Source organism: Drosophila grimshawi, unplaced genomic scaffold (assembly GCF_018153295.1).
Source record: "Drosophila grimshawi isolate 15287-2541.00 unplaced genomic scaffold, ASM1815329v1 contig_1369, whole genome shotgun sequence".
Lineage (NCBI taxonomy): Eukaryota > Metazoa > Arthropoda > Insecta > Diptera > Drosophilidae > Drosophila > Drosophila grimshawi.
The window spans coordinates 6,846,007-6,867,145 of record NW_025062891.1 but is presented as its reverse complement, the minus strand read 5'-3'; the positions used below and the strand labels follow the sequence as shown (position 1 = coordinate 6,867,145).

Below are 21,139 nucleotides of genomic sequence, written 5' to 3'. Positions count from 1 at the left end.
CCCGATAAATTTGGTTACCCGCCAATATTTGCAATGTAAACAAAATGGCAGTGTTACCGCCTTAAAATTAAAAAAAAAAATACTAAATGCATGTATGTTGACAACTCTATTTAGAGATTATCGCACTCGCTCTATTGAGCGAGACAAGCAAACCATTAATAAGCAGGCACAATCACGGCATACCAATAAATGCTTTGTTTTACAAGCCCTGCTACCAGCATAGTATTGTTTGGATTGCACGAGCGAGTAGGAGGACTGTTGCGTCACCACGCACAAAACATCATTGCCCACCCGCCTCACACCTAGCTCCAACGGCAGCCAAACAGATCAGCTGACAACGACGGCGGCACCAACAGCAGCAGCAGCAGCACCACCACCAAACAATAGCAGTAGAAGCAGCAACAACAGCAGCAGCCCAACAGTTGAAGCATGGCTTCAGCATCAGCCGGTACACTGGAGGGTACACTGAGCAAATGGACGAACGTGATGAAGGGCTGGCAGTATCGCTTCTTTGTCTTGGACGAGAATGCGGGTCTGCTATCCTACTACACGGTAAGCGATCAACACTTTTCGCTGTGTGTGTGTCACTTGACAAGTGATAAAAGAAACGTTTATTTTTATCTAAGCAGTTGCAGCTTTCTTATCTTATCTAATGACAGTCAAAAGCAATGAAACAGCGTCTCTTCCTTCAACCGTAGGCCGCCAATTAATCAAATTTCAACACGTACATTTGTATACCGTATGTATTGATATCTATATGTATGAAGAGGATTGTGAGCCTGAACTAACGGATCGGCTGATCGGGTTCCAATCATTCAGTGGAATACGCAGTTGAATTCAATCTATTCCATTTGGGCATGATTGACTCATATGCCTTTCTTAATGCACCCATGCATAAATGTCTCTAGAACATTTGCAAAATTGATTGTATTTTAAGCTCTAACAGCTGAGAAAATGTTTGTTATTTATTTTCTTGTTTTTAACAAATTTAGTTATTATTAAATCGTTGAAATTTAAAATTAATTTCGAATGGAAATTGGATCCTACGGATCCTAAGCGTACTAATTTTCCAGCTTTACATAAAGTGTTTATTTTTATTAGGATTATTATTCTTATTGCTCAGCTAAGCTTTGGTCACTTTTGCTGCGCTTAGAGCTGTTGTAGGTGTTCTTATAGAAATCGTAGAATCCATAGAACATGAGCACAATTACACATATAAAGTAAATGAATACCTTTGTGTCCACACCGCAATTCATCAAGACCAGCATTGAATGTATCAACATTATTGTAAACTGCACCATCTGCATAACTGTGATCGACTTCTTCACTGGCATCAGAGCACGCACAATGCTCTTGTCTGCCACTGCGGCAATTAAATAATATGAATACATAATAATATGTACGAATGAGTTCATTAATATAGGGAATAGTGCATCACAGCCTAAAATGAAGACCAATGGGGATAAATATTAATCGAGACGCATTCAAAATAATAATAATCACATACCATTTGTCTCATTATGATTAATAAGCATATAAATTAGCGTTACTGTAGATATGTGATGGAAGATGTGCAGCTTGGTGACCTGATTTTGCTTACGGCGTAGCACAAATATAATTGTCTCCATCAGCTCCGAGATTTTCAGCCAGAATAGGAAATATGCCAAACTAAAGTGACGTTTCATGCGTTGTGGTGTCTGTTCTAATATGCTGCATTTCCAGAAGTATATGATTAAACCCTCAGTTATGTGCAGAATCTGTAGTTGGATTGAGAGTATTTAATATTAATATGAATTATAATAATTATTAAACTTTCTTAACTTACCTCATGGACAACATATATGCATGAAACGACCTGCACTATGTTATGGACTATGATCAACTTTTTCAGTTCGAATGGCTTGCGGAATTCCATAACCCTTAAAATATAAAATGAAACATTTAATTGATCTACTGCACCTATTAACACCGCTTAAGTCAATTGAATTGGTAATTTTTCTGTACAAAGTGCGTCGTATTCGAACTTGGGATTCATTTTGTACAATTTGAATTTAATGGCAAACTCACTCTGGCAACAATTTGGTAATGGCAAATAAATATATGCCCAGGACAGCAAACATAAACCAAGGAGTCGCCATAATCTCAGGATGATTGGTCTCATAAGCTGAATGCAACCAAGAAGAAATATTACAATTTTCGAGTAGTTTCAAAAATATGTAAAAGCTGTGTTATCTCTGTCTCTCTCACTTGCTTTACTTAAGTCCATGTCCATGTTTAATTGTTTTTAGAGTCCTGCAGACTTTGTCTATAAATTGATATGACACAGTATAAGCTGCGAAGGCAACTCTACGTTCCAGCGCGACCGACTTATCGTTGATTAGTGAACAATTGTCAAATGCTCGCATTGATTTTAATCAGTTTGCATTAATTTATGCGTTTTTAAACGTGTCGTTGATTATGTCTTGTCTGTCTATGAACGTCATAGAAAAAATGGACGAATGCCGCACTAATTTTCATATCGAATTGCGTAAAATCTTTAGAAATGGAAAATGGACTTTCTTATTGTTGTTCTCTTTGTTCTTTTTTCATTGCCAGTCCAAGGAAAAGATGATGAAGGGTGTGCGACGCGGCTGTGTACGCTTAAAGGATGCCCTTATTGGTATTGATGATCAGGAGGAGAACACGTTTACCATAACCGTTGATCACAAGACCTTTCACTTTCAGGCAAGTATAATTCAAATGGAAAATTATGTTTATTTTTTGAGAAAAGAAAATCATCTACAATATGTAATGGGGCTTTAGATAGTGTGTTACCACATTAAATATAAACTTTATTTATGTTTTAAATTTAATTTATAGTTTCTGAGTAGTGTAATCTCTCATTTCAATTGTATGCAGCGTACTGCATCCGTTGCACTAAAAGGGTATATAAAACTTAACTTTTTATTTTTGTCATATACTCTGCACATTTTTGAACTCTTTTGAACCATACGACGACGACGTAATTAAATGCAAATTCATGTATATTTAGAGAATTTAGCTTGCAGAGTGTATTATAAGTAGCACTGTTCCCCATTTAGTATATATACATATATATATTCTTGATAGGGAGGACGAACTCAGTTAAAATAATTAACAGCCATCTGCACAAATATCATAGCAGTTTCGTTATTGCACTTCTATAATGTGTATGCAATAGTATTGCGCCTTCGGCCAGCCGAAGATAATGTTTCTCTGTTTTTTTTTTGGTAGTAATTTCTTTTGGAGCATTTCTCTGATTTTGTGTTTTGTGTTTGTTTCTGTTGTGTCCCCCTTCTTGCTTGGCGCCGCTGCTCAACTTTGTAACGATAAAACTTTTTGGCAAACGGAACGAACGAATGCCCAACCACCCAACCCAACCGTCTAACCACTCATCCACTACAACAAACGATACACTTGCAGGCGCGGCATGGCGATGAGCGTGAGCAGTGGGTGCGACGTCTGGAGGACACAATTCGACGGCACGCGAATCGTTCGCGTCTGTGGGACAGTCAGAGCGCCTACTACCTTGCCGGCGGCTACACGAAGGAATCGAGTGGCAAACGGGCCAATCACTTGGAGCTCGTCGCACGACGTGTCTCCGAAGCGGACGCCTATCTGCAGCTGATGATAGAGCAAAGCAATGTGAGTGTGTTCAATTTAAAGCTAATACACATTGATTGATTGTGTAATTATGTAATACTCATTTTCCAAAACAGTCGCTGGACAAACGCATTGCTGAGCTAAGCGACGCCACGGAGCAGGCCAAGTGCAAGGCGCTGCAGGATAACGCAAGTGTGAGTAGTCATAGCCAGTGAACTTTATTAACAATTAATCGCTGCGGGATTGGCTCAGCTCGGTTAAGCTCACCTCCAGATAGAGCTCATCCCTAAAGTCATTTGATATTCTTTGCATCTCAGTAAATGAGAGGCGCCAATAGTTGGCATCCACGGGCATAAATTGACATGTGTCTTGGGTCTGACGCACCTGACGTACTGCAACAATGCTGCTCGCCTTGATGGCTGCATCCCGTCCATAAAGACATAACGTGGCATTCAGCTGCAGTTCATTGTGCGGCGTCACCAGCCAGATGACAAATACCTGGTCCGTGGGACTCGCATACGGTTCAACGCGATGTGCCAGCTCCTTGTCCCGAAGTGCCGCAATCGCTGATGTTTTGCAGATGAGCACCACGATGGGCACATCGCACTTGAGATGTGTATGTTGCTGTGGCAGAAAACTGTTGTAGATGTTGCGATGCAACGATACCGGCGACACCAGCTGCTGGTGCTGCTGCATCAGGGTGCCCGCATAGGCGAGCAGTCCGATTACTTCATTCTGTTTTAGCTGACAGCGTCGAGGCTCCAGAGACAGCACAACGCGCTGACCCTCTCGCAACTGGTGGCAACGATTGGCGGCAGCAATCTCATCATTGTGATCGCAGAGGTAGTGCAGCAATAGCAGCTGGCTGTCCACACGCCGTCGACAGTTGTCAAAGAGGCACTCACTGGAGCCGCAGCTGATAACCAGCAGGCCCTCCAACTCTACCTTCCGTTGCTGCTGCTGCTCCTTTGTCAGCTGTGACCCAGCGGATTTATCCACATCGAATTGCGGTGCATCATTCATACTCGCGGGCAAGTCTTCAATGGCATTTGCCTCCACTTGCGAACCACCAAAGGCTGACTGATTTATATCCTTCAGCTCCGTATTCAAGCAGAGTTTCTCCATGCGCACAATATTTTGGGCACATCGTTCCGTATAGCGTCTGAATTGGTCGCGTATCTCGTCAATGGTGTACACCATTGGATCAGTCAGTTTCTCATCCATTTTATTAGCGTTTAATTTAATATGTCAGTGAGAAGTGTGAAACGTGTTAGTTGTTTGTTTATTAACATTTGAAATTTAGTCAGTGTTTGCTAGAGTAACATTAAATCGGATGAATTATTGATTTTCAATTCAAGTTCAGGGTTTGCCTGAGGAGTGCATTATTAGATATGCAAGAGCCATGAGAACTTTGGCGAGCTCGTGCCAGCTGCACACATAACAGACAGCTGCACATTTCATTGGCAAACTTCGAGGCAAACTGTATTTCGAGAGAAAAGAAATCAGCACCAGGCAGGTGCCGACGGCAGCAGGGCAGTTTTGGCGGGGTGGTCCATCCGTCATGGTTATTTAATCGAGGTCTTTACACTTTGCGTGCTGGTATTTTGTTTGTTGTTTTGTTTTGTCTTTTGCCGTTTGGCGTCTTATTCATTTGCCGTTTGTTTTCTTGTCTTGCATTTTGCAGGCCATGCTGGATCATATCAAGCACTCGATTGTAAGTCTACAAATTGCCAAAAATATGGCGCACCCCATCAACGGCATTTACAACGGCCCCACCACAACAACGACGACTGGCATGATGACGACAGCGGCGGGCATCCCTGCATCAACGGCCGGCGGAAAGGCGAACGAGGTCAACTCGGCACTCAAGAACGAACTACTGCCTGGCGACGATGAGGATGATTCAGCAACGGAAAACGGTAAATGTCATTCAAGTGCAAAATGTATTTAGCCGGTCACATTTTCGGGGCATGTTCGTTGCCTCATTTCTCTTAATTGTTTCCTATTGTTCTTTTGAGGGTATAATTACCATTTATGAGCTTTTCCATTGTTTACATTACTTTTGCATGTGAATCTTATCTTATATGGCTGTCTTTTATGTGTCTTTAAATTTGTGACCAAACTCTTTTATGATGAAAATTTATTAAGTCAAGTCTATGGTTAAATAGTTTTAAAAAAAAGTTTACTCTTACATAATACATAAATCAAAGAGCAGTTTGAATACAGAATAAAATGGTGTGCATGTGGCATGTTCATGTGAAAAAATAGTATATGCATACTGTATAAATAAATGTATGTAAAAATACTGTATAAAGTTGTACACCTAGTTTGATGTCATAACACCTATTCAGGGTCACATATGTATGTACAAGGGCCGAACCGTCTGCTAGCAATCGATATTTGCTTGCAATCGACACTATGGTAATGTGCAATTGATATTCTAATTTGGCATTTAATTGCAGCAACTACAGCGCCGTTGGGACTCATCGTACCGGAGACCTCTTATTCGAGCAGCGAGGGCGAGGAGGACTTTTATGATGCCTATGATGATCCATTCACCAGTGTAGGCAGCTCACCAATTGGCTGGTAAGTGTGGAAAAGCGGAAAAATGCTGACATATGTGTGATAGATAAACAACAAACCGTTATCTTATTGTCATTGGTTTGACGGGGTTGCCATGTGAACAGGATGCCGGTTCAAAAATTGCGTACAACTGCATCTACATATGTAGTCATATTTTTATATTTATGTGTGTGAGTGTGTATTATTGTGTAAACTACTCTCTCTTCTTTTTATTTGAAGAGCGCATGCGCTTTTGCCCTTTTCCAATGCAAGTTGCAGTTTAGGAATCACACACACACACACGCACATACATGCGTGTGTAAGTTGGTCACTCGCCTGTGAATAAAATATACAATTTTGTCAAGCAGTGCCTTAAGCCGATTTGGCAACGCCAGTACGTCACCACTGACGAGCTTTTTTTTCGGCTCGTCGTACGATTTACGATTTTCGTCCTGTCAGTTGGTAGTTGGGCACGTCGCTGACTGCTGTGCCTGTGTGCCTTTCTTTCTTTGTTTTCTTTTTGGTTTCTTTCATTCGCCTAATATATACATATAAAAATACTTCAACAAATAGCGCAAAGCTCTCCTTGGCTCCAGTATGTTGTTTGTAGCTGCTGTGTATGTTTGTGTTTGCAATTCCGCTTCCTTTTTTGTGTGTGTGTATGTGTAATCAGTTTGATTTGATGCGCACATCTGGCGCCGCAAAATATGCAAAACAAAGATTTGCAGTCGCCGTTTTTAAAGTCTTGCATGCAGTTTAAATTGCATTAGAAAGTGCATCTCTGACAGCATCACCAGTGTTGCCATGTTTAAAAAGTGGGTACGTCGCGTTAGCATCAGGTAAGCACCACTTGTGCAAATGTGTGCGTGTATGCGTTTATATGTGTTTATGTGTGTGTTTTGTACATCTACTTGTATGTTGTATTTATAAATTGTAAATGAACCAAGGGTAATGTAGTGGGGTGGCGGGAGGGTAAGAGAGAAATCGCGTGCCAAGGCTGACATCATGGCAAAGGATTTAAGTTTAAGTTTCGTCAATTCATATGCATAAATTATGCACACACAATTGTCTGTGAATATTAATCAACAAGTTTGGAATATTTCTTTTGCCACTTTTCTTCAGTGCCACTCGTGGCTTTGCAGAGACTTCGGTCACGCATGAGAAACCCCCGGACAGCTATGACGATTTGCCCGGAGGAACAATAACAACAACAGCATCATCAGCAGCAGGAGGAATAACAGCAGCTGTAACGTTGCCCGAAATCGATGAAACTGGGTCGAGCAAAGTGACGAGTTCGCGGTCATCGAGCTATGACAATGGCATCGATTACGATGCCCTCTACGAGGAGGAGGAGGAGATGGACCTCAGCATGGAGGCGCATGGCTCAATGATAACGCATCTGTTGTCACAGGTGAAGATTGGCATGGATCTCACCAAGGTGGTGCTGCCCACGTTCATATTGGAGCGCCGTTCACTACTCGAAATGTATGCCGATTATTTTGCCCATCCCGATTTGTTTCTCAAGTGCGTTTCTTTTCACCATTTTACAAGAATTGCAAGTAATAATTATGTTTCACTTATTTGAAGAATCTCGGATTTTGACGATCCACGTGACCGCATTGTGCAGGTTTGTCGTTGGTATTTGAGCGCTTATCATGCCGGACGTAAGAGCGCGGTGGCCAAAAAGCCCTACAATCCCATACTAGGCGAAGTATTTCAGTGTCACTGGGATATTCCAGGTATACAACTAAATTTAATTATGACTTGCATACTTTTTTTATTTCTCATTTGCTGGTTTAGTTAGAGACAGGAATAAGTTGTGTAAATTATAATCTATTGTTTGTTTACCAGATGAATCCGAAGACGGACAGGAGGTGCGGGATGGTCCCGTGCCCTGGTGCAGGCGGGATCAGCTAACGTTTTTAGCCGAGCAGGTGTCGCATCATCCGCCAAGTGGGTTAACTGAGCCGAGCGACCATCGACCTCTTAACTAATGGTTTATTTACTCTCTGGACAGTTTCAGCCTTTTATGCGGAGCATTATAATAAGAAAATTACATTTACCGCTCACGTTTGGACTAAATCAAAATTCTTGGGTCTTTCGATTGGTGTGCACAACATTGGCGAGGGCGTTGTAACGCTGGTGGATCGCAGCGAGGAGTATATTGTTACATTTCCCAATGGTTATGGCAGGTAAGGAAGATGATTCGATTGCAATTGCAAATCAAGTGCTGAATAATTAATTGTCTTTGTATGCACAGGTCTATTTTAACGGTGCCTTGGATTGAGCTGGGCGGATCAGTTGAGATTAAATGCCCACAAACGGGCTACTACGCCAACGTGGAGTTTCTCACAAAGCCCTTCTATGGAGGCAAGCGCAACAAAGTCAGCGCTGAGGTGCGTTTACTTCAAATTTATATTACCACCTTCTATATTATTTCCATTATTTGTTTCAGATTTATTCGCCCCATGATAAGAAACCATTTGTTTCGATTGCCGGCGAGTGGAGCGGTTTGATGGAGGCCAAGTGGCATGATAAGAATGTAAGTTGCAACTGGCATGTATCATTGAGACTTAAGTTGTATTTCTCGTGTAGCGTTGTGTATTAACTATATTTCTGCTAACGTATTTGTTAAAGTTTACACCCGTATTTTGGCTATCCTTTCTGAACCCGTGCGTCTAAAATGCTGCAACAAACAACACCACGAGTTGGCAGCTATATCCATGTATCTACCTATCTATCTATCATTCTATCTATCTATATATTTGTATATCCTATCCATCTATCTATCATCTCTCTTTAATCTGCTCCAATTTACTTTTTGCGATAATTGTACTTTTCTCTTAAATAGTTTGGGACCACATTTCTCAATGTGTGTTTACTTTGTTTATCTAGAAAATTAAACCTCAAATCAAAACCAATACTAAACTAACTGCCTGCTCGAGTTTTGAAATTCCCTATACATAGTGTTGTGTAGATGTTGTGTGTGTACTGTGCTTATGTTATGTTATGTAAATGATGTCTACCACGTACATCTTTAATTTTCTAGAAAACCGAAGTATTCGTCGACGTTAATCGCATACCAATATTTAAGAAACAAGTTCGACCAATCGTTGAGCAGGATGAATATGAATCGCGACGTGTTTGGAAGGAAGTGACGGCGGGACTCAAGTAAAATGCTCATTTCATAAACATATATCTAACTGACTAGCTGCATGAATTATTATGCGCAATGAATTAATATTCAATATTTTTGTCTTTAACTATATAATGAATAGATTCAATGATATTGAACGTGCCACCAATGCCAAATTTGTTGTAGAACAGCAGCAGCGTGATCAGGCCAAGGTCCGCAAGGAATACGACTTGGCTTGGGATCATAAGGTAATGTATAAATTATTCCATAATTATGTACATATTTTTAACAAAGGAGTTTTTTTTTAATTATTCGCAGCACTTTAAGCCCGTTGGCGATAATTGGATATATACAAAGCCGTTGAGCCAGCGAATGTATTTGCAGGAAAAGGAGGCCAAAAGATAATGCATGAATTGGATGGTAACAACAAATGCCAACATATATCAGTATATGTATGTATATATACATATGTGATATGTGCGATTCATATCAAGAATGAGCCTCAACTATTGTATAATTTCCACAAGTGCGCAAAATACCCCTGAACACTGACGATGATACAACGTAACAAATGCAGGAAACTTAATGTTCTACGAGTATATTGAATTATGAGATATGAGATAAGCGATTAAGAAACCATCATATTGTCCGTTTATTAAATGTAAATAGTTTATACACATACTGTAAACAACAAATCAAACGCCAAGTTTAAGTAGACAGTTGAACAACAACAACAATAGTTGAAAGACAACGTAAGCACATAAAAAAATGGTTGACAAACGATGAATATAATAAACTGCATTGCATACAATATTATATATATATATATAAAGATATATATAAATTTACAGAGCAAAACACTTTAATAGTCTCTAACGCAACATATTCGTATAAAGCAACTTATTATTAATTAACAACAATATTAATACTAGCGTGTTTCAAAGGCAATCGCAGTAAACTGCAAACAAAGAACACCTAAAACAATACCTATGCATACACACATACACACACACACACAGATACAGACACAAACACACAAACATATGCGATATGTATATCAGAAAGTTGTAGATTACAAAATGATAGAGATTTAAGCATAGAAATTCTATTTTTTAAAAAAGACTAATAGACGAAATACAATACAAAAGATATCTAATAGATACATACTATTAATAATTAATTCCTGTTTTTAAAACTTAAATCTGCACAATTGATTTTGTCAAATAAAACAAAACAAAAAATATTGATAACTTTAGTATTAAACACATATATGTTTTCAATTCCACTGTCACAATAATAATAAAGAAGAAAGCTTTACTTACAAAACCGGCAAACAACTCTCCAACGAATTGTCAGTATACAGTAATAAAAGGAAAAAAATGACAAATATCAAATTATAGTATTAACAATAGTTAGCATATAATTTAGTTGGCCTTTGGTCAACATTTCAACAACTACACGGCAAAGCAATTTTCTTTGTAAACTACCGAATACTCTCACGCAAAGTTAACGCAAAATGAAACGAATAAAGAATATTACGCTTTTACACTGTTGAAAATAGTTAAATATACACCAGCAACGGGTTTTTAATCCACACAGTCGCTTAAATTAAACAACTTCTATTTTTACGACTATCTGTATAATATTCAAATTCGAATTTAAATCTGTCATTATACGAATATTTTAAATAAAAATTGTTCTTAGCTCAAAAATACATAACATTTAGTTCCAATTTTGAGATGTGTCAGTTACGCGCCAAGGCGCTTGTTCATTTGAACCTAGTTCACAAGCGGTGGCAACACTGCCACTTTGACATTTGTTAGTGGTGCCAGCTAATTGGAAAAATTGACGTGGCTCTAAATTTTAGTGTTTAGGTGTATTAAGAGGCTGAAATTGCAATGCGAATACTTTTGCACGCAATTGATTCATTAAATTAAACGGTAAATCGGTGCTGGAACGCTGTTAACGGATTGCTTCATCAACGCATTAACCATTAGTGGTGGAAGCGCGAACACTCCGAGTGCGAAACAGAGAGCTTGAGTGATTTCTGTGTGTGTGGAAGTGTGATACGAGGTCGAGGCCCGCAAGGCAGCGCCGTTCATTGTCAGCAGCAAAAAAAACCAAAATTTGTCTTATTGCGTGCAAATTGCAAAAGGAATTGCTAACAAAGCGCTTGCTGCAACTGCAACAACGCAAGAAACATATTGGGCGAAAACGCAGTGAAAACTGTATGCATGCCACAGCAGTCAATTAACGAGCATAGAAGAAGCAGAGCCAACTACAAAGTGCAAGTGCTGGTCAAGTACACAGAGAGAGACACACACACATACACGGACTGGCTCACACACGTTCCAACGCCCTTTTTCCAGCGAACCCATCAGTTTGGCAGCATTGACAAACAACAAGAAAGGTAAGCTTCAAATAATAATGGAATAGGCATGAGTGTTCATGCATGCTGCCGCAGCCCGGCAACGACGTCACCCAAATAGTTTGGCATTATCACATGGCCAATTACAGTTGATAAAGCATAATAAAGCACAGCTCTTTTTTCCCCCATTTTCGTTGTTGTTGCGAGCTTTTTGAGAGATCAACTAAAGCAGCGACAGCAGCAGCAGTAGCAGCTGCAGCAAGCTGAGCTTAAGCTCTTCCAATTTGTCTCATTCCCAGTTCAATATACTCTTTATCAAGTCGGGCGACTTTATTGAAGTAAATTTGTCATGCTTTGTTCGCGTTCGCAGTGTGTAAAATGAAAAGCATTTGGCTCCACACATTCTTTACAAAGGAAATATAGAAATAAAATAAATACTATTGCCATGATTGGCATTCAGCTTCATTTGGTAATTGGAAATTGTTGTTTGCATAGTAGTAGATAAACACCCATTTATAGCTGACTCGATACGTTTTGGGTGTTATTTGAGTTGATTGGTTGTTAGACGAGAGAGGTGGGTGCTGGAGTGGTTTCTATATACTTCATTTGGATATTTCAGTTATTGATTTCGATAATAGATGTTATTCACATGAATGGCCTAGAAAACTAGAAAATTGTGTCAGCTTTGAAACCTACTGTATAAATAAATATGTACATGCAACATGAATTAACTATTATCTTTAAACCAAACCAAATGTAAATAGTATAAAAACAGCCAAAAATGTGTGGGATTTAATTTATTGTTAAACAACTTCAAAATACATAACTTTACATAATTTTTTATAGTACCTCTGCAAGTGGGTACTATGAACGGTAGTTCATATCTGGCCCACAAAATCTGGCAATGACAATTGAAAAGCGTCTGTTATTATTGTTATCTGAGCACGTTTGGCTCAATGCTGACTCACCATTTGAACTGATAAGATAAAACACTACAACACCAAAATAGTAGTCATTTACTAGGGACGGCCTTCACGTAGGAGAGAGTAGTGCACTTGACATTAATTCGGATTAATCGATGTAAAAAATTAGCATTAATTATCGCATTATTCTCGATTGTGTTTTTTGTCGTTTCAGGTGCATCCCATGAATTAAAAGTGCAACGCGCAGAATGTCAGCATATAATTCAAGTTTTACGCCAGCTCCACCAAATGGCAACCAGGGCAGCCTGCTCAATGGTCAGCCTATGCAGCCACAACAACAACCACAACAGCAACCACAACAGCAGCAGCAGCTTTATCAGCAATATCAGCCGTTGAAACCCTTGGCACCTTCCCTGCCAAATCCAGCGCAATTCCAAGCAACGCAACAGTCAGCGCAGTTTCCCATTAATGCCACGCCCACTGGGCCGGCTGCACAGCTGCCGCCGCCGCCGCCTCAATTCAATAGCAATGTAATGAACAAGTTTTTGCCGCCACCATTGAGCAATGGTCCAATGGCGGCAGCGGCGACTGCTCCGCTAAGTAATCTGCCCGCTCATCTGCGACCGCCCAGCATGCTAAACGGACCTGCCACCGCACCCTCCCTCTCTGCCTCCGCCAACGCCTCAATTTCTGTATCCAATGGCAGCAATGGCGCACTGAGCGCCAACTCCTCGCGCACAGCATCGCCCGGTTTGATCAACAACAATATCGCGGTTAGTCTAGCTTCAGCGGAATTGGGAGCACCACCACCACCAATAACGATGCCAGCCAGGCCGCAGCTTGTTCCTGGTCCCCTGGGTATGACAGTGAAGCCATCTCAGCTGCAGATGCCTCAGCAGCAGATGCCTCAGCAGCCGCAGCAGCCTACAGCTCCGTTGCAACATCAACAGGGACTGTTGCCACAGCAGTCGCCATTTATGGGTCAGCAGCCGATCAGTCAGTTGCCGCCTCAACAGCAAGCCACTGGGCAGCTGAGCGCCACGTTACCGCCTCAACAACCACCGAGCAGTCAGTTGAGTTCCCAACAACAACAACAGCAGCCACCACGATCACAACAATCGCTGCCACCCTTCAGCCAGGTGAGCAACTTGACAAGCAGTATGCAAAGCATGAGCATGTCGCCCAGCAATGGCATTGGCAACGCAACGACGCCAAGCTATGCTCGCAAGGATGCGCGTGGCGTAGCTGTGGGCCTGGCTGGCCAGGTGCGTCAGTTGGACACGAGTGGGGCAAATACATTGCTGTCATCGAGTGGCGTGGCGCCTGCCCTACAAAATCCGATGGGTGTGCCCTTCAGTGCTGCTGTGCCCGGCAATAAGAATCCAGCGAGTGTTTTTGGCGTGAGTGGCGCCACAGCAACGCCAAAGCTGGCGAATAGACCAATGCCGCCAGCTGGACAGAAACTGGCATACGGTATACCAGCACCTGCAGCAGCACCTACTTCAGCGGAGACAAACAATAATGCGCAGCGTGGAGCAGCTGCTGCATTGTCGCCGCCGACAGCACAGCGGCCACCGTGGCAGCCACCAATTTCTGCAGCTGCCGCTGCGACATTGCCTGGTATGGCTGGAGTACTGCAGCCGACACCGCAGCAGGCATTTATGCCCTCCAGTCAAACTGTACCATCTCAGGTGCAACTGCCGCCGTTTGGGCCGCCGCCAAGCACACAGCAGCAGCAGCAGGCGCAGCCACCACAGCAATATCCCTATAAGCAAGCCTTTGCGCAGGCAATGCCGCCCCAGCAGCAGCAGCAACAACAACAATTACCACCTCCGGGCATGTTTGGCGGACAGCAGCTGCCCAGCAATGCTCCGCTGCAGTATCAAGGCCAAGGTCAGGCACCGGGGCAACCGCTAAGTATTGCCCAGCAGGGTTTCAGCCGGCTATGGGGTCAGGACACCATCGATTTGACACAACACCGGCACATTCTCTCGCCGGCAACGATTGAGCCACCGAAAATTGTGCTGCACAATCAGTTCCACGAGTCCATCAACTGCAACCCGAGCATAATGCGCTGCACACTGGCCAAAATCCCGGAGAGCAACTCGCTGCTGCAGAAGTCGCGACTGCCGCTTGGCATCGTCATTCATCCATTTCGCGATGTCAACGTAAGCCTCACTTTCCATTTCTTTTTTAAATAACTTTGCATTCGTTGACTTTCAACAATTTCAATTGCAGAGTCTGCCCGTGATACAGTGCATCAACATTGTACGCTGCCGCTTGTGCCGCACCTATATAAATCCTTTTGTCTACTTTGTCGACAGCAAAATGTGGAAATGTAATCTCTGCTATCGCGTTAATGAGCGTAAGTTTAGCCTCAATCATCGACAGAATTTGTATTAATTGAATTAATCACAATGAAATTCTACAGTGCCCGAGGACTTCCAGTTTGATCCGGCTACAAAGACCTATGGCGATGTGACACGACGACCGGAGGTGCGGTCGAGTACCATTGAGTTTATTGCGCCATCGGAGTATATGTTGCGTCCACCACAGCCGGCCATGTATCTATTCCTCTTCGATGTGTCGATCATTGCGCAACAGAGCGGCTATCTGGAGGCCGCCTGCGCTACGCTTAATCGCCACTTGGATGAGATGCCGGGCGATGCACGCACCCAAGTGGGTTTCATATGCTACGATAGCTTTGTGCACTTCTACAGCATGGCTGAGGGTCTAAACCAACCGCATGAAATGACCCTGTTGGACATTGATGATCCATTCTTGCCGCGCCCAGACAGTTTGCTGGTGAACCTCAAGGAGTGCAAGGAACTGGTGAAGGATCTGCTCAAGCAGCTGCCCAAACGTTTCGCCCACACCCATGATCCGGGTTCGGCACTGGGTGCCGCCCTCCAGGTGGCCTTCAAGCTGATGGTGAGTCCGCTCCTCAGCAGCAGTACTAACGGAAATATCTAAACTATACTATTTAAAATTATCAATTGCAGCAAGCATCAGGCGGTCGAATATCCGTCTTTCAAGCGTGCCTTCCAAACAAGGGACCCGGGGCGCTGGAGGCGCGCGAGGATCCCAACAATCGCTCATCGAAGGATGTGGCGCATTTGAATCCATCGACAGATTTCTACAAACGTTACGCTCTGGAATGTTCCGGTTATCAGATTGCAGTCGATCTGTTTCTGATGAATCAACAGTATAGCGATATGGCCACCATATGTAAGTCTGATCCGTTGACTTCTATCTTTTCGATTTCTATTTCTTCCACATATATAATAATGATAACCGTATTTTTCAGCGGGGATAAGCAAACATAGCGGTGGTTGTGTGCATCACTTTCCGCTCTATCAGAAGACTAAGCAGCATATGGTGGATTCGTTTAAGGAGTGCTTTAAACGCTACCTGACCCGCAAGATTGGCTTTGAAGCAGTGATGCGCATCCGATGCACACGCGGCTTGCAGGTGCACACATTCCATGGCAACTTCTTTGTGCGCAGCACGGATCTATTGTCGCTGCCCAATGTCAATCCGGATGCCGGCTATGGCATGCAAATATCGTACGAGGAGAACTTGACCGATGTGAAGACCATCTGCTTCCAGGCGGCGTTACTCTATACGAACAGCGAGGGTGAGCGACGCATCCGAGTCCATACTGTGTGCCTGCCAGTGACCGCTTCCCTGCCCGAAGTGATGCATTCGGCCGATACGGAAGCCATAGTGTCCTTACTCTCAAAAATGGCAGTGGATCGCTCGATAGCATCGAATCTGTCGGATGCGCGAGACGCTTTCATCAATGCAACCATCGACGTGTATAATGCATTTAAGATTGCACAAAATCTTCCCTCCGGCCAGTCTGGACAGTTGATAGCACCACGCAGTCTGGCGCTGCTGCCGCTCTATATTCTGGCGCTGCTTAAGCACGTGAGTATTGAGCGCAACCATTGGCTGTGAGTGTAGCTGACAGTGTTTCTTGTTGCTAGCCCGCTTTTCGCGTGGGAACCAGCACGCGCCTCGATGATCGTGTCTATGCGATGGACTGCATGAAAACGCTGCCGCTGGATCAGCTCATGAAATTCATCTATCCCGAGCTATACAAATTGGATGCGCTTGTCAGCCATGTGCGCAACTCCAATCTGAGCACACCGCAAGATGACGATGATGATGACGATGAGCTTTTGCCATCAATTCCACGCTTGCAACTATCAGCGGAACAGTGAGATTTACACCTAAAATTTCCATTTAAATATTCACTAATTATAATAAAATATATTTGCCTTGCAGTCTGGATTCGCGTTCGATATTCCTGATGGACTGCGGCACAGTGATAATGCTCTATGTGGGCATGAATGTGCCCACTGATGTACTGAAAGATATGCTGGGTAAGTTAAAACATATATACATATATAAAAGCAAATCTTTGATATAAATGCTTATTATTGGCAGGCATGCGGTCCACGACGGAACTGCCCGATTATGTCTATGGTTTGCCCAACGTTGTCACCGCCGTGAATGATGCGCTCAAGCGTTTTATACTTCGGCTGAACTACGACAAGCCCTACGCACCTATTATTCAAATTATCAGGTAAGTTATTTGCTCTTAAAACTTGAACTAATAACAACAACTTCATTCATATTAATTATAATCTTCTTCTCATAAAGGGATACGAGCACGGCGAAGGCGCAGTTTATTGAAAGATTAACGGACGATCGCAGTGAATCTAGTTTGTCATATTATGAATTTTTGCAACACATTCGGGCTCAGGTTAAATAGTATTTAAGTCGCAAATCCTACTACTATTGTATACAACATAAATACGAGTTTCTTCAAACTTTCAAAGCAAAAACAAAAACTCTGGTGACTAATAAGTAGGCAGACAGCAGTGGAAAAAAAAGTGGGAGCGACTGCAACCAGCAAAGGTTTATATAACAAACACATTGCAAGTTGAAACAACACACAACAAAAATATGTAAAACTAAATGCATAAGGCATGTGAACAAAAGAATGTTGAATATATTATAAATGAGTAAGAACTTGAGAACCAAGTGCAAAAGTCGAAAAAACATACGAAAAACTAGATAGTCGTTCTCCTCTGAAAAGATAATTTTTTAAGTGCGTGTATTTATTTATTTGTTGATTTGATGCACTAAAAAATAACAAAAAAAAATTATTAAAAAAAAATAATTAAAAATCGATAATTAAAAAAAAAAACAAAAGACAAAATGCTGTCACAATATTTTAGTCCTTATAGCCTGCAAATACTAGTTAGACGAACCAAGTTATTTATTCTAGCAACAAACCCAAATTGTACATTTTTTTTAGTCACATGTGCTTTGCGTTTTTCGAAAACAAAGCTTTAAATTATATACTATTTTTTTCCTACAACTTGATATGTTTTCAATAACATTTTGTTGCTTGCTTGTTATTGCTTTTATTTAACCTTTGCGTTAGCTGTTTTCTGTAGTATTTATTTTCCAAATAATAATTTTACAAACTTATCTATAAGGTATTGGATTGACTAAACGATGGTGTGGAGCTAATTGCCAGTTAGCTCATTGTAATGTAGTTAGCCAACTTATTTCAATGTTTGTATTGGGAACAGTAGATATATAGCTGGTATTGTGTGGAAATGCATTGGACTGCTAAGGAATGTTTCTTTTAAGTTACAAAATAAATACGTTATACATAAGACATCTACACAAAAATGAAAAGAAAATCACTTAGGTAATTCAAGAAATACATGCAAAGTACATAGTTGAAACCTTTTGTACGATTCGAGGAATAGCGAATATTCAATTTATGTCATTGAAATGTATTAGCTACCGAGCGAAACTAATAAACGTATAATGTACAATAAAATATTATATACATATACAATACACATAGAAAGCAAAAATAAAATTTTAAATAATGCAACACATTCTGTGCACAGATCATTTTTGAAGTGTAAAGTATCTCGAACAAGTTCTTATGGTTCTAGAAAATATATACATTTATTAACTTCCTATCGATTTTTCAGTACCTGGACTTGGTCAAGCCAAAAAGTACTCGAGCTATTTTTGGGCTATTGGCCCGCTTTATTTGACCTTCAAGTATTTGGTTCTTAGATGATCCCCCTAACCTTGAATAATAATCAATAGAGTTGGTTTGATTGATCGTAACGACCCGGAAAAAAAAGGAAGGATATTTTTAAATTAAAATTATTTTTTATTAAGTAAGGTATGCTTTAAAAATTCTTTAAAATGTAATATATTTCAATTGTGATTTTATTTGTCACCCTAAAAGTAGGTTTTTTATTTGACATTTTGTGAGCACACATCCAATTTTGAGTCTTCCTGAAAGTGTGCAATGTTTTTTTAAATCTTTATTAGTCATCCAAAAAGTAGGGTGCAGAATTACAAATTATGAGCTAAAATTTTAATGGCAGCCCAGAAAAAAATGGAACCATACTGTTATTATTGCCAGTGTGTACAGTGGCTACGCGATTGACAGTCCAATTAAATCCATAATAAACACATATGTAAACACCATGCCAGTCACTGGCAATATTGCCAGTGAATCTAAGCCTGGTATTGCGGCTAAGCGCCGAACTTCTAGCATTGTTGCCAGTTGCAAATCTTGGTACTATCGTTGTAGGATAATAATTAAAACAAAATTGCTAAAATTAAATGCTGTTATTGTTAAGGCACTTCACCAAGTCCAGCAGTTTAATTCCTGAGCATATCCAAACATACATACGCATCGCAATCTGTCATTATGTTTCTACAATAATAGATTAAAACGTGATCAAGAATGAAGGCAAATTAATAAGCAAAACTTACGGATTAAAGAATCGCGAATGCGGTGGATATTTCTGTCTCGGTGGTGGGCCAGCAATCGTTGCCAAAAACTCCTTCGGCTCTGAATAAGAGGGCTTTGTTGTTTCCTTTTCTGTGTTCTTTGCCATTTTTATACGATTTCTATATATTTTGCACATAGATGCCGCATGGAAGCGCTTATGGTGCTTATTTAACTCTGATTCCGAACGTAATTTTCTTCCGCATACATCACAATTGAGGAGTTGTGTCGTTATGCACTCCGCGTGTTCTGTGCAGTGTATTAGGAAATGTTTCTCCAACTCATCGATGTCAGTAAAGAGCTCCTGGCATAGAAAACATTGGATAGCCCATTCTTCACAATCATTCATCAAGTCAATTGTGATATCATCTTTAGTCTCAATGGTATTTTGATTACAATGTGGCTCCGAATACAGTTTATTCAAAATATTTACTGCTTCCAACTGCAAAGTTCAAGTATTTCATAATTATAAATAATTAATTAGTTACTCGTCTAATTACACAAAACGTACGTATTTATTGTACAAATATGGCATGATCTTGATAATGAGCGCTTAGAAAATGTATAAACTACAAGTTCAATTGGCTATTGTAATTATAATTTTATTTGCGGCACTCCTTTCTCACAACTGTCTCTGACGCGGTCAGAAATAAGACTGCGGGACTCGGCTAAACAAAACCGAGCTCAAAAACGATTCAAAAGATCTTTAAGGGTGTGTTTGCCTGCATGCGTACATGAGAGAGAGTGAGAGTATATATATAAACATATATATTGAATATATATATATATGCGTGTTTTTTACACCAGAGAAAATAGAACACGCTGCTTAACACGTTCGGGCAAAATACATAAATACCAATAAAGGCCTGACACTTGTCTATAAAAATTTGCCCTTCGCTTTAAGATTATATTTGCCTTGTTTCTATGAATATCTTCGATTGGACATTCTGACTCTACCTGCCGAGATTTTGAGGCACATTTCACAATTGCTGTTTGGAAAACACAGCAAGAATATTTCATTATACTATTCAATATGCAGTGCAGCAATGCATTTCAAATGAAATGCGATCGTAAGCATTATTTAAGGCAAAGTGCAATTGTAAGACGTCAGCATTTAAATAAGTATGTTTGAGAGTTTGAACTCTGAGCAGGCCATTTGATACTACATGACTAATATTTCGAAACAATATGAATTCCAGAAGTTTTAAATTGAAAAGTTATGCCACAGGACATGCATCATCAAAAGATTTAGTTCATTTCATTATTATTTTTTAATCAGTAAGTGCAGAGTCGAGTTGCAACTGTGAACTGATTTTAGTGCTTAAAATAGTAGCCTTATATAGCAAACAGCGATCACTTATTATCTACAGAAGGAGATCAATGCTAGCCCCTGCAATATTTATATTTTTGGTTTTATTTATTCTGCGTAATTTACTGCTGCGCACGTCGGATCTTTTCTTAAAATATTATTCATTTTTAGAAGTAAGAATTATCGATTAAATTAATTAAATTCCGCATATCCATTATCCATATTCCATTATCTCCCATAATCCATATTCCATTATCTCCCATAATGGGAGATAATTTTCAAAATTTGATGTCTTTAGCCTTTGGATCTGTCTGATATCAGACGGACGAATATATATATGCGGATCAAGAATATATAATACTTATGCTGTCAGAAA

General features: G+C 40.7%; 5 protein-coding genes across 6 annotated transcripts; 2 read left to right on the top strand and 3 right to left on the bottom strand.

Moving 5' to 3' along the window:
- The first annotated feature begins 165 nt into the window (after positions 1–165).
- On the top strand, positions 166–10,865 carry LOC6560475 (oxysterol-binding protein-related protein 9). 2 transcript variants are annotated; one of them, XM_001987677.3, is made up of 16 exons: positions 166–552; positions 2,596–2,724; positions 3,442–3,663; positions 3,738–3,815; positions 5,306–5,540; positions 6,084–6,207; positions 7,306–7,707; positions 7,771–7,922; positions 8,035–8,136; positions 8,201–8,375; positions 8,444–8,579; positions 8,639–8,725; positions 9,233–9,354; positions 9,462–9,567; positions 9,638–9,771; positions 9,847–10,865. In XM_001987677.3, exons 1-15 carry the CDS (start codon positions 430–432, stop codon positions 9,722–9,724), a joined length of 2,280 nt encoding a protein of 759 aa, XP_001987713.1. In that variant the 5' UTR covers positions 166–429; the 3' UTR covers positions 9,725–9,771; positions 9,847–10,865. The 2 variants fall into 2 exon arrangements, with proteins under 2 accessions (XP_001987713.1, XP_032590630.1); XM_032734739.1 differs by lacking the exons at positions 166–552; positions 2,596–2,724; positions 3,442–3,663; ... (1 more) ...; positions 5,306–5,540; positions 6,084–6,207 and adding an exon at positions 6,850–7,022.
- LOC6560712 (elongation of very long chain fatty acids protein 7) lies at positions 926–2,407 on the bottom strand. Its single transcript, XM_032734740.2, has 5 exons — positions 2,248–2,407; positions 2,068–2,164; positions 1,826–1,919; positions 1,508–1,757; positions 926–1,441 (listed from the first exon to the last, which is right to left on the bottom strand). Exons 1-5 carry the CDS (start codon positions 2,270–2,272, stop codon positions 1,113–1,115), a joined length of 795 nt encoding a protein of 264 aa, XP_032590631.1. The 5' UTR covers positions 2,273–2,407; the 3' UTR covers positions 926–1,112.
- Positions 3,821–4,903, bottom strand: LOC6560476. Its single transcript, XM_001987678.2, has one exon. It carries the CDS (start codon positions 4,843–4,845, stop codon positions 3,850–3,852), a length of 996 nt encoding a protein of 331 aa, XP_001987714.1. The 5' UTR covers positions 4,846–4,903; the 3' UTR covers positions 3,821–3,849.
- Positions 10,866–11,458: 593 nt separating the features above from the next.
- LOC6560894 (protein transport protein Sec24A) lies at positions 11,459–18,512 on the top strand. Its single transcript, XM_001987676.3, has 10 exons — positions 11,459–11,729; positions 12,825–14,778; positions 14,849–14,975; positions 15,042–15,541; positions 15,613–15,838; positions 15,918–16,540; positions 16,600–16,832; positions 16,901–16,998; positions 17,063–17,201; positions 17,279–18,512. The coding sequence occupies exons 2-10, from the start codon at positions 12,859–12,861 to the stop codon at positions 17,388–17,390; spliced, it is 3,978 nt and encodes a 1,325-aa protein (XP_001987712.1). The 5' UTR covers positions 11,459–11,729; positions 12,825–12,858; the 3' UTR covers positions 17,391–18,512.
- A 441-nt stretch (positions 18,513–18,953) lies between these two features.
- LOC116805035 (uncharacterized zinc finger protein CG12744) lies at positions 18,954–20,107 on the bottom strand. Its single transcript, XM_032734738.1, has 3 exons — positions 19,966–20,107; positions 19,439–19,896; positions 18,954–19,379 (listed from the first exon to the last, which is right to left on the bottom strand). Exons 1-3 carry the CDS (start codon positions 19,987–19,989, stop codon positions 19,325–19,327), a joined length of 537 nt encoding a protein of 178 aa, XP_032590629.1. The 5' UTR covers positions 19,990–20,107; the 3' UTR covers positions 18,954–19,324.
- Positions 20,108–21,139: the final 1,032 nt, after the last annotated feature.

Excerpts from the sequence above, each read along its gene's own strand:
- LOC6560475 (XM_001987677.3), top strand. The coding sequence starts at position 430 with ATGGCTTCAGCATCAGCCGGTACACTGGAGGGTACACTGAGCAAATGG. Across the intron at positions 8,726-9,232 it reads CCAAGTGGCATGATAAGAAT|AAAACCGAAGTATTCGTCGA; the intron begins GTAAGTTGCAAC and ends TTAATTTTCTAG. Across the intron at positions 9,568-9,637 it reads ACTTGGCTTGGGATCATAAG|CACTTTAAGCCCGTTGGCGA; the intron begins GTAATGTATAAA and ends AATTATTCGCAG.
- LOC6560712 (XM_032734740.2), bottom strand. The coding sequence starts at position 2,272 with ATGGACATGGACTTAAGTAAAGCAA. Across the intron at positions 1,920-2,067 it reads ATTACCAAATTGTTGCCAGA|GGTTATGGAATTCCGCAAGC; the intron begins GTGAGTTTGCCA and ends TTATATTTTAAG. Across the intron at positions 1,442-1,507 it reads TAATCATAATGAGACAAATG|GCTGTGATGCACTATTCCCT; the intron begins GTATGTGATTAT and ends TCTTCATTTTAG.
- LOC6560476 (XM_001987678.2), bottom strand. The coding sequence starts at position 4,845 with ATGGATGAGAAACTGACTGATCCAATGGTGTACACCATTGACGAGATA.
- LOC6560894 (XM_001987676.3), top strand. The coding sequence starts at position 12,859 with ATGTCAGCATATAATTCAAGTTTTACGCCAGCTCCACCAAATGGCAAC. Across the intron at positions 16,541-16,599 it reads TTCTGGCGCTGCTTAAGCAC|CCCGCTTTTCGCGTGGGAAC; the intron begins GTGAGTATTGAG and ends TCTTGTTGCTAG. Across the intron at positions 16,999-17,062 it reads TGTACTGAAAGATATGCTGG|GCATGCGGTCCACGACGGAA; the intron begins GTAAGTTAAAAC and ends TATTATTGGCAG.
- LOC116805035 (XM_032734738.1), bottom strand. The coding sequence starts at position 19,989 with ATGCCATATTTGTACAATAAATAC. Across the intron at positions 19,897-19,965 it reads CATATTTGTACAATAAATAC|TTGGAAGCAGTAAATATTTT; the intron begins GTACGTTTTGTG and ends TGAACTTTGCAG. Across the intron at positions 19,380-19,438 it reads CATTCGCGATTCTTTAATCC|AAACATAATGACAGATTGCG; the intron begins GTAAGTTTTGCT and ends CTATTATTGTAG.